This window comes from Drosophila takahashii, chromosome 3L, assembly GCF_030179915.1.
Source record: "Drosophila takahashii strain IR98-3 E-12201 chromosome 3L, DtakHiC1v2, whole genome shotgun sequence".
Taxonomy (NCBI): domain Eukaryota; kingdom Metazoa; phylum Arthropoda; class Insecta; order Diptera; family Drosophilidae; genus Drosophila; species Drosophila takahashii.
In genome coordinates, this window is record NC_091680.1 from 11,759,731 (window position 1) to 11,774,855 (window position 15,125).

The 15,125-nt window shown below is 42.7% G+C and overlaps 1 protein-coding gene across 1 annotated transcript in view; it reads right to left on the reverse strand.

Moving 5' to 3' along the window:
* The window catches only part of dally (division abnormally delayed protein), a 68,187-nt gene extending 60,797 nt beyond the window's left edge, over positions 1-7,390 (reverse strand). The window contains exon 1 of the mRNA XM_017144520.3: positions 6,399-7,390. Coding sequence (XP_017000009.2) covers positions 6,399-6,660 — 262 coding nt within the window. The 5' untranslated portion in view covers positions 6,661-7,390. The remainder of the gene's footprint in view (positions 1-6,398) is intronic.
* Positions 7,391-15,125: the final 7,735 nt, after the last annotated feature.

A 15,125-nucleotide genomic window follows, 5' to 3' on the forward strand; every position in this document is an offset into this window, starting at 1 on the left:
AGAGGCAGGAATAAAGAGCCGAGCAAATAGGGTAACAAAATAAAGAGAGCGCCTCGAATGGCGATTGAATGAAGTCGAAATACCCAAAAAAAAAGGAAAAAAACTCGGGCTTAGGTAAAGCTCTACAGAAAACAACAAGGCGAAATCAAAGTGCCTTTGGTCATTTTCAGAAATCATTCACACATATGATGTGTGGGTTTTTATATTTTTATTGCCTTGGCCTTTGTTGCTGCTGCGATAACAAGACAAGCCGCCAACGCCATATTAGCCGGGCTTTCAGGGCACTTAGGACCGAAAAAGAAAAGAAAAAAAAAGAGAATCAACTTCGACAATTTGCTAGCCTTTTTGGCTCAGTGGAGGGCTTTTCGCGTTTCACCCCCTCTCCACATGTCTGCGCTTTTGACCAGTCCAATGTTTGTCTTTTGCTGTTGCTCGTCATAAAATGATTTATGGGCTTTAGGTGCAAATAATTGATTTATGCGCGGCCCCAGACATGGCACAATGTAAATACGAGTTAGGGACTAGGAGACAACTGGGGGATGGAGTCCACACAAATGGGATAAATGTTTTGGCGATCTCTCGACCGAAAAGGTGAAAAAGTGTTTACCACATCTCAAAAGAAGGGTGTCGAACGTGTTTACCAAATTAGACAAGTACCGAATAAATAAGATGCTTTTCCACCGGCAAACCCAATCCGATTACACGCTCTACGGCCCCGGAAATGCCAACTAGTTAGTTATGTATCCACATATCTGCATTTGTATCTGTATCTTTATCTTCCATTCTTTGCCGATGCTGTGCACACTTCACTAGGCATTAACCTCTACCTTTTCCGTGAACATAACAATCCAAACGAAGGGAATCAACTGGCATCCATGAATCAAAAAAACACAAAAACTAAAGAATCCGGCGACGTTTGTATCGTTTGTGTGTGTTCATTGGAAAACAACGATTACGCGGCACAAAAGACATGGGCCAAACAATGAGCCCAGAACTCAAAACGATGATGGAGATCGGGAAGGTATCGAGGGTATCGGAGTATCTGGTTTTGGGGAGGGGTTAAGTGTTCCCAGTGAGTAAGTCGTCGGCGAATTTGGCTTTGACTTTGCTACTGCTGCTGCGGCTGCTGCATCATCGGCGTTGCATAAGCAACAACGAGTTGCCCCGACATTGACCAAAGCAAATCGGTCAAAAGGAGTGGAAAATGGTATCGCCCATAGAAGCACCGCCTTGGCTTTTGGCCATAGCCTATTGCTACATATAAACAAACAGATACGGATACAGATACGTTCACAATTGCTGCCTGCAACCTCTTGCGTTCGTTCGCTCGTTTGTTTGTTTGTTTGACGAATTTACTGGTGAACGTTTAAAAATAGCTGCTGGCAGGTACCAAGAGCGTGAGATACAAATGTATCTACTACCTGTCCTAGACGAATTTCACACATTTTATGGCTCTCAGGGGCGCATCCAGCAGATACACAGAAAGGTAGGCCAGCGCTAAATATTTAATTGGTTGCCATTCGAAGTTTATCTTATCGCCAGTCAAGAGACCTGCAAGTCTCTTATCGGGGAATGCATTCCAGTTCCAAAACCATTATCAGCTATAACAAATGGGGATGGAATCGGAGCATGTCCAAGCGGAAGAGTCCAACAAGTTGACAACTTCCTTTGGACAAGCTTCGGGCATACTTAATTGCTTCCACTTTGCCTCGATTCTAATTAAAATGTGCGGACAGCAAGACGACCTCTCGTGGTAAGTGAAACACGACCCAAACTGGTTCGGATTCGAGCCAACTTGAACTGAACTCATCATGTCTGAAGTCTAAAGTCGAGACTCGCGAGGCATGAATGAAAATGAGATATGTATTTACAGGCCGAACGACAAAAATTGTCACTACCGCTCAAGTTTTGTTATGTAGAATGGTGCCTTCCTGGAAATCGTTTTGTTCCCTCAATGAACCGAGCACACCTGAGAATGAATGATATTCAGCAATTTGAATGCGAGCAGCCGACAACATCTGGATAAACGGATCTCTGAGAACTACCAGATACTTCACGCACGGAACCCAGAAAGCCAATCAATGACATCATTCCGCCTTCGAAACAGCCATCTGAAATTAAACAGAACTCGAACACTGAACACTGAACACTGAAACACTGGAAACCGAATCGAGCCACTCTCGAATTGCCTTTTGTATTGAGGTCAGATGTGTAAAAACACAAAACTAAAGCAAACATTAAGAAAGTAGCCACATACAAAGGCAAGATTTTTATGTTTTGCTCGCTGCCATTTGCTTGCTTTTTTGCCTTTTTTATATGCGTGTGAAATCGATGGGCATAGGCGTCGTTAATTTTAATTGAAACTAATTAGCGCAAATATAAAAAATCTAAAACCATTTTAGGGCGTTTTGTAATATCAGCAATCGAGTGGCATGCCGATGAAGACCTCTGTTTCGAACATCGAGCAAGAAAAATAGGTTGTATTTCGATTTATGGGTGCATAAAACGCTTCTCTAAGATTGATGATAAGCCCTTGAGTACAAATGTGTAGGAAGCGGTTTTTGTATCTTATCAAGAGTTAAGCTTTTTACCTTTATTTTATGCTGCCAATAAATGCCGGATGTTTGTTTTGCCATAGTTATTAAAATAAATAAAACATTAAAAAGACATAAAGAGGAGCTAAGATAGTTATTACCATTCTTATTCCTTAAAAAGGTAATTTTACTGCAAGTAAAATGTATATTAACTCCTTAGCGGTGATTTATCGATGCCAGACTTATTTTTCAGAGCCCTCCAAGTGCTTTTCCCACGTTTTAGCTTTTCCGAGGCATTAAACAAAGACGTGCCCTAATGAATGACGATTAAGCCAACTTTCAAGCCACTATCCTCGAACCCATCGACCATTTCCACTTGACTCGGAGTGAGAAAGCGGAGTAGGAAACTCATTTCTAACCATTAAGCAACTGGACGAAACCTTCGTAAACTACTTAAAACGCAGTCGTAATTAGTTTTGCGTCCAGCACCAAATCAATTAAGAATTTTGTCTGGCTTAGAGTTTAATTGATCGGGAGAAAGAGGCGGCAATTAAACTCAACTGAAAAGAACTCAAAACTTAATTGATGAGATAAGTTCGGTTCGGAGATGGAGGTGGGCATCGATCTGAAAGGGTAGCTCAGACTGCAACTGGAACAGAACAGAAATAAATTTTTAATTATCTTCCAGATATTCCGGACAAAAGCCAAACACGTATCTCATGAATAAACCAAAACAAGAAACGAGTTTCTGGGCTATTGGAATTTGGCTGACGAACTTAACGATCGGCATGAGACATAAGACTCAAGACATAAGTGTTGTGGATCGTTTTCGGTTCTGCTTGATGGGTTTAGCTACTCTTTGACGAATTTCGCTTAGTCGAAATTTGGCACATTTATGTTTGCCGTTAAGCCTTAAGTGGAGTTCTATGCCATTTGGCGTCGCCCGGAATGGAAGTTGAACTTTTAATTGGCAGTGCTCCCCCATCCACTAATGATTTCAGTATGTGGTATTTGCGCAGCTTTTGAGTTAATTAAAATGCGAACTCAGGGATGCTTGGGAGGTTCCTTTGAAGGAGCACCCATAACCCACGCACCAAAAACTGCAGCAGGCACACATGGCTTGCTGTCATGGAAATGGAATCCGTTTGAAAACTAAAGAAAAAAGTTGTCTGCCTGGTAAGCAGTTTTCCCCGCTCCCACTGCAAACGAGTCACGTTTGCCTTTGCCTTCTCTATTTGCACTTTTCACTTATCTAGCCGGGCGGCACACAAAAACACTCGCTGGCGGAGGAGATACGCGGATACACGGGCTCATATCTCATAGTTTGCTCTAATTTCTGTTGCGAGTTGCTTAAATATTTAGTAACACGACGCGGGGCATTGGAGCCGCCTTGGGCATACGCACAGGTACCACAGATACTTGTGGGCAAACAGATACAGATACTGCGCGATATGATTAGATACTGCAACTACGAACGACTTCCTGTTCGTCTTTCGAACGCCTTAATGCCCGTGTTAATAGCCAGAGAAAATGGGTCTTCTTTTTGGCCAGGCAAAAAGCAACTCAATTAGCAGTCGAGTGGTGTGCGCAATTAAATTAAAATTTAGTTTTATGCCGAGCGCCTCTGCCTGGAGCAGCACGGCGAAAAAGAGAGACATTTATCGTATGCATGAGATTAGCATCACAAACAGCACATAAACGTAAAAGTAACACACTCGAGAGCAAACAGAAAGAGATATAGATGGAGATACGGATACAGATACTTTGGCGGGGCATAAATAACAGGGAGGCGGAGGGGAAGTGGAACTATGTAAACAGTAAATAAATGTCGAAAACAAAGTTCGGCATACTCAAGCAGGAGCAACGACCAGGGCACAGATACACAAACACACAGAGATACTGAGATACTGAGATACATAGGTGCTGATCGGAGATACGACGACTGGCATTAGCATTAGCCAAATTGAAATTCCTGAAAGCCAACGCTAATAACTCCCAACTACCAGCTCAATTGGGCATTCAGGCATTCAGGTGGATAAGTCTCTGGGACACACAAACATGCACTTGTAACTCCAACTCTCATTCTCGGTCGGTTCTGCTCTGTTCTTCACACTTCTCCGGGCTGCTCAGCAATGTATCTCATAGATACTTCTTGGCGTTAACTACCTGCGTGTGGGAAACGAAAGAACGAGCCACAACCAGAGTCGGCTAAGGAAAAGGAAAAATAAAAAAGAATAAGAATAAGAATAGCAATGGGAATGAGAACCTCTGCAGACAGGTAAGCACTGGAAAAGTTGCAACATCATCGCCAGATACATTTGTATGCCAGGTTGGTTCGAGTTCGTGGCTGTGTATCATGTAATTGTGCGTAAACGCGTAAATACCAAGTCAAGGTCGGTTAATCAATAATAATTATTTTTCACTCAATTACACGTCTCTGTGCCACAGATACGTATCTGTACATTCGCTCGTTTTCGTCTGTTTTCCGATCTTATCTGATTGTATCGCTTTGTATTGTCTTTGCTTGGATTTTTCTGACTTCGTTTGCCAGCCCAGCACTCATGTGTGAAATATGCATAAACAAAAATATGTCGAGTATCTGGTGGATATCCGCTGAGGTATGTATATAAATACACCTCCCATAGCCTTCACACAGTTTGGCTTCAGATGCGTGCCACTTGATATGGCAGTGTCGAGAAATCAGAATAACAAATGATGCAGCCTGTGTATCTCTGTGGATGTATCTGTATCTGTCTCAGTATCTGTATCTGCGAGATGTAATGAACCTGCCCCGACCAAAAACTTTATCCACGGCCCGTCGAAAACTTTCCGAGGCGTTGCTCAATGCGCAATCTTCTAATTGCAAACGGCGCCCGGCTGTTCGAGTGGTCATAGTTCGCCTCGAGTGGCTGCCCGCTCGAGGGTTTCAGTCAGTTCAATGAATTTGCATATGCTGCCAGCTTCTCGCGGATTTCGAGGGGGGAATGGGGAACTGCGACGGTTCGGGAAAGAAGAGAAACTGCAGCTGCAGGACGCCAAAAGTTTTGGCTGACGCGCGACTTTCTTGGTTGAAGTATTTAAGCCTGATGGCGAGCGTTAAAGTTAAGTCTTCAATTGAGGGAATGAATTTCCACAATGGGTAACGAATCAAAATCAAATGGTTTGAAAAAGACTTAGTTTTTAAATACAATAAAATAAATTAAATTGACAATCTGAGAATTATAATAAAATAATTTAGCTGTCGAAATAAAATGTTTATCAATATTGGAAACTATTTTAAATATCTTCAGATTCTAACCGATCTGAATACTTTCTGTCCTATTTGTCTTTTGTTCTTGATCTCTGATTTCTTGAAGCACAATATAAAACATACAAAATAACTTTTGTTTTTAGGAAATGGTCTTGTTGCCTTTTTTATTTCGAGCATTTTCTATTGGTCTACAGTCAAATGGTGCGAATTTCAAAAGAAGGAATGTCATACCTCGTTAAGCTTCTAATTGAATTCCAAATCGATATGCATTAAAACCTGGACAATTTTTTTGGCGATTTTTGCAAAAAAATCATGATGTAACCCCATATAAAAAACGGGAAAATTTGTCAAAAAATACATTTGATGGATATCGTTGGCTAAGGTTGTTAGCTGCTAAAAAACTGTCAAAATTACGATTGAAAAACCACAAAAAGAAAGGTATTTAGACGCTTTCAACATTTTTCCAATGATACAAAACCCAAAAGAATTACACCTGGGGCACCTAAAACATATTGGTAGCTTGAACTTCCCCCCTACAGCTTTCCAGCTTCTAGCCCGCATATTTGGGTATGGTTTCGATATCATGACCACTAGCCTTAAAGCTAGAACTATACCTTTTTCGCTGTAAGTCCCACTCGACTTGATGTCGATCGATTCGAAGTAACTCTTGATGGCCTCGCACTTTTGGGTCGGTCCGCCCGCCGCGTCCTTCGCCCGGGAGTCCCGCTGCAGGCGGCGCCGGTGGTGCGTGGAGGCGCTGTGCTGGTGGTGCTGATGGTGGTGGATGCCCTCCAGGTCCAGGTGCTTGGCGGCTGACAGGCCGACGAAGCAGCAGAGCAGGGTGAAGAGCAGAAACTGCCGGATGCTGGCCACCATTTTGATGGATGGACTTCTGTGCAGACACAGAGGATGATGGTTGATTTGCCTGTGCTTTCCTCTTTGGTCGCGATTCGATTCGGATTCGGATGGGGATTCAATTTATTCGCACCACTTTTTCGTATATTTACTTCTGCATGCTGTCTGGGGGAAACAGCTGTTCGCGGCAACACACACAAAGGCACTTGCCGGCTAACACGCACACACACTAAAGCACAGGGCCACAAATACAACGCCAAATACAAATACGAGCGCACAAAACAAAAGGCCCCAAAAACACGCGTGAGCAATAAAATTGGTAGTGAATGGTGGGTGGTTTTGGTTGTTGATTGCTGGTTGGTGGAAGAGAGAGCGCACTTCTAGCACTTTTTCTGTTTCCTTAGTTTTAAAAGGTCGCAATATTTCACACAAATATTTTGTTAAATTATTCAAGAAAATCGCTCAGAGACTTTCCATGACATAACACCGAACAGTACTCAATTCCTTTAGCAATTGATTTGCCAGCGATTGCGTTTTGCTTCGATTTTTCGCTACGCTCTGTGTATTTATGTCGGCGAAAATAGATTTAATTGCGAAGCTTCTTGGCAACCTTAGCCACCGGCGTCCGCAGGTCGAGGAAATGCACTCGCCTTATTCTGTAGCGCTTTTCCGCTCGAATTTCGCCTCGAGATTTTCAGTTTTTCCGCGCGCGCAACGAACCTTCCACGACGAGCAACCCGAACAGATTGAGTTTGACTTTGCTTCACTGCAACATCAGCCATTAAATCAACCATCCGCCCTGAGTGCTTCGCCTCTCGGAACGAAAGAGCGGGCCAAGAGCACTCGGCACTTGACAGTCGGCGCTAAGAGAACCAGCCGAACGCTCTCTTCGAGCATAAGGGAGGAACAGAAGTTGGCACAGTGGCGCAATGAATGAATTAATAGTGGAATAGTCTAGCCCCAGATGACTTAACACTTAATCTCCAGTATAAACAACTAATTTATTTCCACTAATTATTTAATTCCAGATATTACTAATTCGTATGAGCTGGAATACAAATGATGATCATTCCGACACTTTTAACTAAACCTCTAATATGATAAGAAATGAAATATAAAAACTAAAGTATTGCAATAAGTTATTTAAAAGCTGTAAGATTAGAAAGGCTCCAACTTTATTAAATGCTTGTCCAGTTACATAAAATGTAATTTTAAAATCTTAAGCTGGAATTAAGAATCAAAAGTACATAATCTAGTTGTATTATGTATGTCTGCGTCACTTTATTGCGAATGAATCTCATGACAACTTATTGTTTTGGCGTCTATTAGTATCTGTAGTTGTCGAAAGAATGTCCACAAATCCTATGATTCACACTTTTATGATATAGTAAGCTTAATAAATGTTTCTTACACGACTATGTCCATTTATAACAAAAAGATTTTTGGGGAGCCCTTAATATTTGTAGCCAATAAAGTATTTCAAAATTGAAAATTAAATTCTTATTAAACTTTTTTGTAAACCATTTCCTCCATATGACACACATCCTCTTCAATATCGAATATCCTGTTTACGCCCTAGACTTTATAATAATGGGTTCGAATTTATTTATGGCATCCGACATTCTTTTGAGCCCAATCCAAGTTTACCCAGGCTGTGTCACCTGTGAATCATCTGCCAGGAGCTGATTATTTTTTTTCGCTGCCTAGTGGGCCCAAATATTTATTCAAATTCTCGAAATGCTCCACTAAAAGCTTTCAACGGTGGTTCGCTGCAATTTGCATATTCAACGTAAATCAATCCATCTCACAGTGGTCTTCTCGGGTTCTCGGTGGCTTTCAATCGGGGCTTTTATCGATGCCGCTGGACAGTATTTGCATGCTCGGTTCTAATTGATGGCTGAATGAGTTCTAATTGTATTCCATTGGTTGTGTTTTACGATCGGTTTGATGAACTCGTCGAGCAGGCTCGGATTTCACGCCTCTCCAGAGTATTTTCCTAGGGCTAAACATTTCTATTTAAATGGATAGCCGTGTCATGACCTCGCACAGCACGTGTGGCTGTATCTTTTCTTCTTTCCTTTTTTTTTCTCCGAGTCTCAGAGATTTTTTCCCTTTGCAATTTGCGAATACGAAGCGATTGTCTTGAGGCTGCAGCGGTGTGGCAGACAATGCACGACCCGACGACTCTCTTCTGACTTTCACTCGTCACCCCCGCGGGCACCGACCTCGATCTTAAATACCTCGGCGTCTCGGGGCGTCTCAGTGTATCTATTTCTTCATTAACAAGATACTACATAGCCGGGGAGCGGACTTCATGGTGGTCAGCAGGGCCCAGTGTATCGGGCGTCCAGCTGGGCGCAAACGCCCTCCCACCCCCCATGGATGTTTTCCGTTCCCGGTGATATGTTCATCACGAAATGGAATCCTATTCAAATTAGTGTGCGATAAAGAAAGACCTCCCAAAAAATAAGAAAGAAAAACGTTAAAAGAAGAACCAAGACCGCGGGCTAACAGCGAAAAGTGAGTCATGCGAAGCGGAAACAGTTCTCCAATGAAACGAATCCACATCAGAAACAACCAGGCTGATGATGATGATGACGATGGGATGGCGAAACGGCAACAAAAAACAAAAACGAGCTGGAAAAGGTGAGGTCGAAAATTAAACACCACCACATCGTTTAGATAAAGTTATAAATTATAATGTACGCTACGGAACGATCGATGAGAGCGAAGGTCCCAAAGAAACCGAAACCAAAACCGAAACCCTTTTACTTCTCGCTCTCTTGGTTTATTTTTTTTTTTCGTTTTTTGTACAGGTAAAACGTAGGCTTATACGATATTATATATGTGTGGGTAAGGTAAGACGGGAATTAAACGAATTTAGTCAAACGGCATCTATAAATTATGGTGCTTCTTTTTCGGCGATCAGGAAAATATGAGCGCTCTGAGCTCGAGTTTCGTTTAAACGCTTGATTTAGTGCAGCAAAATATGGCCAAATGTTGTGCTATCTATGCAGTTGTATCTGTGAGCTTGTACGTTTGTGTGCACATTCCACAAGCGACAGCGTTTTACACTTGAAATCCTCCGGAGCGGGCCAAAAAGAGATGGACATACATGGCCCGACCCGGCTTGCCTTTTATCCTGGCACAAACACGTTGGTGGCATTTTCTCCATGGTGTATGTGTGCCTATGTGTGTGTGACTGGTCCAACAGGTTCCATGGAGATTCTTCTCCAGCACCGCTCCCTCTTTCCCATTTCCCGAAGACTGGCATGCAGCATTTCTCGTTCTCGGTCTCGTTTTGCACATTTTTGAATTTTATTTTAATTTCTTTTTATTATATTTTAGCTGCTTGGGCCCAGGCCCCTTCCTTTGGTCTTAGCCTCCCCAAGATCCCCCCAAGAAACCCCTCGTATTTTCTGGTACTCCGCTTCGGGTTTCTTCAGCTTCTTTTGGAGTCTGTGTGCAACTTTTGGGTTTGTTGATTTTCATTCACCAAAAACTGGTTCGACGTTTAAGTTCTTCACTTAGGCAGGGGTTTTCAAGGAAGTTCTTCTGCCGCTGCCGTTGCCGTCGAGGCTGAGGAATGTGTGAAGTCATCGAGCTGGGGGCAGAGATTTGAATGCCAGCCTTGTCTTCTTACACTTTAAAAGACCTGGGCGGCACTTGGCCAGTGTGCAGGGCCCGGGCCTTAAATTCCATATACCCACACAGCCGCGTATTGCTCGAGTCTAGAGACACAGATACCGTCACTTACACAGATACTCACGCACACACCTGCCGACGCTCGAGGGCTGCTCGTTTTTCCATCGAATCTGAGAATCAGTCAAACGAAACAGACATCGATAGCACTTCATCATGTAACAATCAATGCAGGGCCCTGCACTGCGAGAAAAGTCACGCATGACCCCGGCCACACACTCACGGGTGTCAATTATTTTTGGCAAGCCAAAATTATTAATACCTTGGCCGGGCCAAAATCGAGTTGTGTGCGCCGTGTAATTGTGTTTCATTGCAGGATATTGGATTTTTGTGCTTGATTTGGCACATTGTGATGCGTGTGCCGCCGCCTCCCGCCACCCACCACCCACTAGCCACCACCACCCCCCTATAGACGTGGGCAAGGGTTCCAGCCCAGTTACTTGTGTCAAAAAGTGGTCCTGATGCTCGTTGGTTCGTTCAGCTCGCTCGTGTTTCCCCCTTGACCCTTCTGCCTGACAGCTACTTGTCAATGGCCGTGATGAGTGTGCAGGCATTCCCTTTTCCCCTCACTTTGGCTCAAACCGAAACCTACACAGAAAAAAATATTTACAGTAATTTGTTAATTGAATTACCTAGATTTTTTACAGGTTGTAATATCCTCTTAACTATTACTGTATTATTTATTGAGGGTTTACAAAAACATTTATTTTTGATTTTGAATATAAATAAAACTGAAGTTTCAGTGTGGAACCTGAGATTCCCATATATATAATTTAATTTCCCTACGATATCTCTTAATCATTTTCTCATCAATAGCATTTTATTTTAAATTTTTCTCAGTGCAGAATCCCCTGTACAGGTGCTAGTAGTTCGAATGGAAGAGCTTTGGGCGAGGGTCTGTCAGTGGCAGGGATATTGCTAAAGGAACTGAAACGGGCAGAGTGGATCTGGTGGGATTGGTGGATCCCCCCTTTGGAATGGGGCTAAAGGTGCAGGGGGTGGCAGGCGAACATCGAGAACGTGTCATTGACAGATTTCAACGCAATTGCGTATGAATGAAATCGATTTTTTTTTGCCTTTGTTCTTGCTCTTGATGATTGGGTCTAGGTTGCTGATAGCTCCAGTCCACGGTGATGATGATGATGTTGATGATTGTTGTGATGATAGTAATGACAATGGCTACGGAATAGATGCACGGGTGGCAGTAATATAAGTCGGTCGTTGATGTCAGCACTGGGTAATAAGCGAAATGTGTCGGATATTCAATAGAAGTGAAGCCCAGATGGGAGAGAACATAATTTAGTAAGAGAATTACTAAGATTTCAATTTCAGTGACAAGGACTATGCGTTTTTGATCTGTATTTTTAGATATTCATTAATATATAAAAAAATATTATTAAATAGTTTTACCTAATAAGGTAATTTTATTTTTCCTTCCCTTTTCCTAGTAAAGATTAATTACAAATTTAGGCAAAATAGACTGTTCTGGGAAATTCGACATTCTGTACATTTTGTAATGCCCATTTGATCCCACTTGCACTTATAAATAGAACCTTTTTTTATGCACCCACACCCACTGAAGTCACGAAGTGGAGAGCCAATCCGAGAACCTCAGACACTTTCCCACCGTTTGGCCCACTCACTTTTTATGGTCCCCATCATATTTGTATTATCACTTTCGCATCTCGACCGGCGGCTGTGGACTGCGGACTGTGGCTGCGGAGTTCCCACTGCACTCAACGGCCCCAGACTCCTGACCGGGCCCATAAACTAGCCCTCGGCGGCTGATGGACTGGCGGACCGGTGGACAGCCAACTGCACTTGGCAACAGTGCAACAGTGCCGGGGCCTCAAGAACTCTGGCATAAATAAATACAAGTATATACAGATGCGGCATATAAATACGGGCAAAGGGATATTTATATTTGCCCTACCCATGGCGAGTCGAGCCCAATACCCACTCCATCCCAATCCGAAACCTTGGCCAAGGTAGGAATTAAGCGTCCCACCGCGAGTTTACACATCATCATCATTATAGTTGCCATTGCCTTTGAGACCGGGTCGCGTTGCTGTTGCTGCTGCTCATGTGTTGCTGCTGTTGCTGCTGCTGCTGCAGTTGCAGTCGTGCCTCACAGTAAGGCATCCCGAAGAGAGGCTCGCAACGTGTGCGAATGTGTTGCACAATAAATAAAAATATTTATACATGAAACCTTAAATAAAGCATGAGCGACAAAGATGCGAACCAAGTCATCGCTTTCGTGGATGTGAATGTGGCTGTGGATGTTGCTGGTTGGCTGGTGGAACGGCTCCCATCGGCCAAGTGGCAAAAATAATGTCGTGGCATCTGCATTTGTGCAGCCAGCAACAACTGCAGGCAGCAGCCAGCAGCTTTTGCCTACACGAATCTTCAAATTGTTCTTGCCTTGCTTCCCCTTCCCCTGTTCTTTGTACTTCTCGAATATTTTCGGGCTTACATTTTTTTAAAAAAAGCCTGAGAGCATACATTTTTAAAATATTATTTTAAATTATATTTACTCTAAATAACCTAAGAAAATATATTTTTAAATGTTAGATTGTTACATAATCAAGTATTGTCTTGTTAACGCCTAAGTATTTCATTAATGATTTGTTGATATAATTAATCTTATTGGAATGACAATAAAAGCCTAAAATATTTTGTAAAAATTGAAGACTCATTGAACCATTAGTTTTTATTATTATTATTTATTAACTATTTTGTTTAAGAGTAGTAGGTTCTAAATACCTTAAATATTTAAAGTACTTTAAATGGTTTAATCAAATTTAAATTAATTTAATGGATAGAGTATTAGTTTATTCTCCCAACCTGCAAGGATTTCCCTTTCTGCATTTTTTCCTTTGCCTTTCTGGACTTCTTTTTGTCTTGCCTTTTGTATTGACTGAGGCTGGCAGATGTAGATGGTGATGATGGCGGGGGCGGGAGGGTGAGGTGTAAGGGGTAAGGGGAAGCGGGATCGGGGGCTGTGCCTCGTCATCGTTGTCAGGCGTCGCAGCCCAGCATCAAGATCAAAGCGAAGCCAAGCAGAGCCCACTAACTACATCGGTCGAGGAGAACCAACTGAGTAGTGGATCTGACACTGAAGCTCGAGATGCACAGCGAAAAAAAATCATTGAAATTATATGACACTTAAAAATATTACATTTATTAACGGAATAATTATTCGTAGGTATATTTTTCAAAATTAAAAAGATTATATAACATTTTGTAATACATTTATCTTTAATTTAATTTGATTCCTGATTGAATAACATTATTTTGGGTAAATATTTCGTTGAAACTCGGAGTCTTATTTTTTCTATAAAATGGACGGTTTTCTCATATTATTTCCTACAGTGTGGGGCTGAATGCGAAGCTGGGTTCGAGGCTCAGAAGCCACTGCCGTGACTGCCTCCGTTGTGGTTTCTGTTGCTGCTGCTGCTGATGCTGCTGCTGCATAGTCAAAGTAAAATAAGAAATAAATCAGTAAATTGGATTGCTTTCTGCTTTTGGCCCGGCTCGCAGCTCGCAGTTTGCAGTTCGCAGTCCGCAGTCCGCCATTCGCCGATTTCGCAATGCCAACTCGCAACTCGCAACTGCAGTTGAGCTTCCTTCGGCCGGGTTTCATTTCGTTTTTGCTGCGGCCTGGTCTCGCTTTTTGTTGGTCCGCCCGTGTGTGTGCGGGTATGCTGGAATTTCTATGCTTATCATCGGCCCGATCTCACCTGTTCAATTCATTATTTTCTATAAATAAACGACAGGCGTCCGGGCAATTTACATTGCTCCCCAGCTCGCCCGTAATTAAGTTGAGCAGAGTGCGCTCGCATTCGCTTTGGTTGTTTAATAACTCAACGAGCGCCGATCTGCTGGGGCCAAAGGGTTCTTTTTTATGTTGGATTTTGGGGAAAGGTCAGCCAATGGCAATCCATGAAATTCAATATGTATCCCGAGATCCGTGGCTTCTGCTTCTGCTGCTGCTCCTGCTGCTGCGGTGGCCAATTTCGCGAATTCGTGCAACTTCTGCCGGCGCGTCTGCGCATGAAGGCAGCAGAGCTCCCCCAACCAACACACTCGCAAACGGACTCCGAGCATCTGTATCTGTATCTGTGTAAATGTATCTGAGCCTGGGCGGCGGCCTCTTTGGCCTGGAATTTCTGTGGCTCGTTTTCTTTCATTTTGGTACCTAAACATTTTTTTCCCCCGGCCTTTTTTAAATACGAGTTTTGCGTTCTTCTTATGCGGCATCGTTGCTCCATCCCTTCGCATCCTGCACAAATATGGGCCTATGATAACATTGTCTTCGAGGAGGAACGCGTGAAAGTTGATGTGGCCCAAAAGGGTTCCAAGCCAGTGTCTTCACTTTCCACTCTGTGTGTGTAGTAGCTCAAACATTATCCATGAGACACAAATCTTTCGGGTTTTTATATATGCCGATTTGGGGTCTTGCCATTGTCGTGTGTCGCGGCTCCTTATCGCGGGACCCATCGCCTTTGACTTCGCAGGAGGTTGGCCCGCTCAAAATTTGTTGAACCACATTATGTTGATGGAATATTTGTATACCCGATCGGAATCTTATCCCCCGAAAGTGTTGTTTTTTAAGATAAAGGCCGGAATGTCATACAAATTTATAAATCGCTTTTTATCAGATGCCATATATCTGCGTGCACATTGTTTGCTTCCTGACAATTGCTATAGAATTAAAGGATTAAAAAATATGATCAACTAAAAAATCAATAAATAAAACTTGGTAATAATAAATATATAGCAAG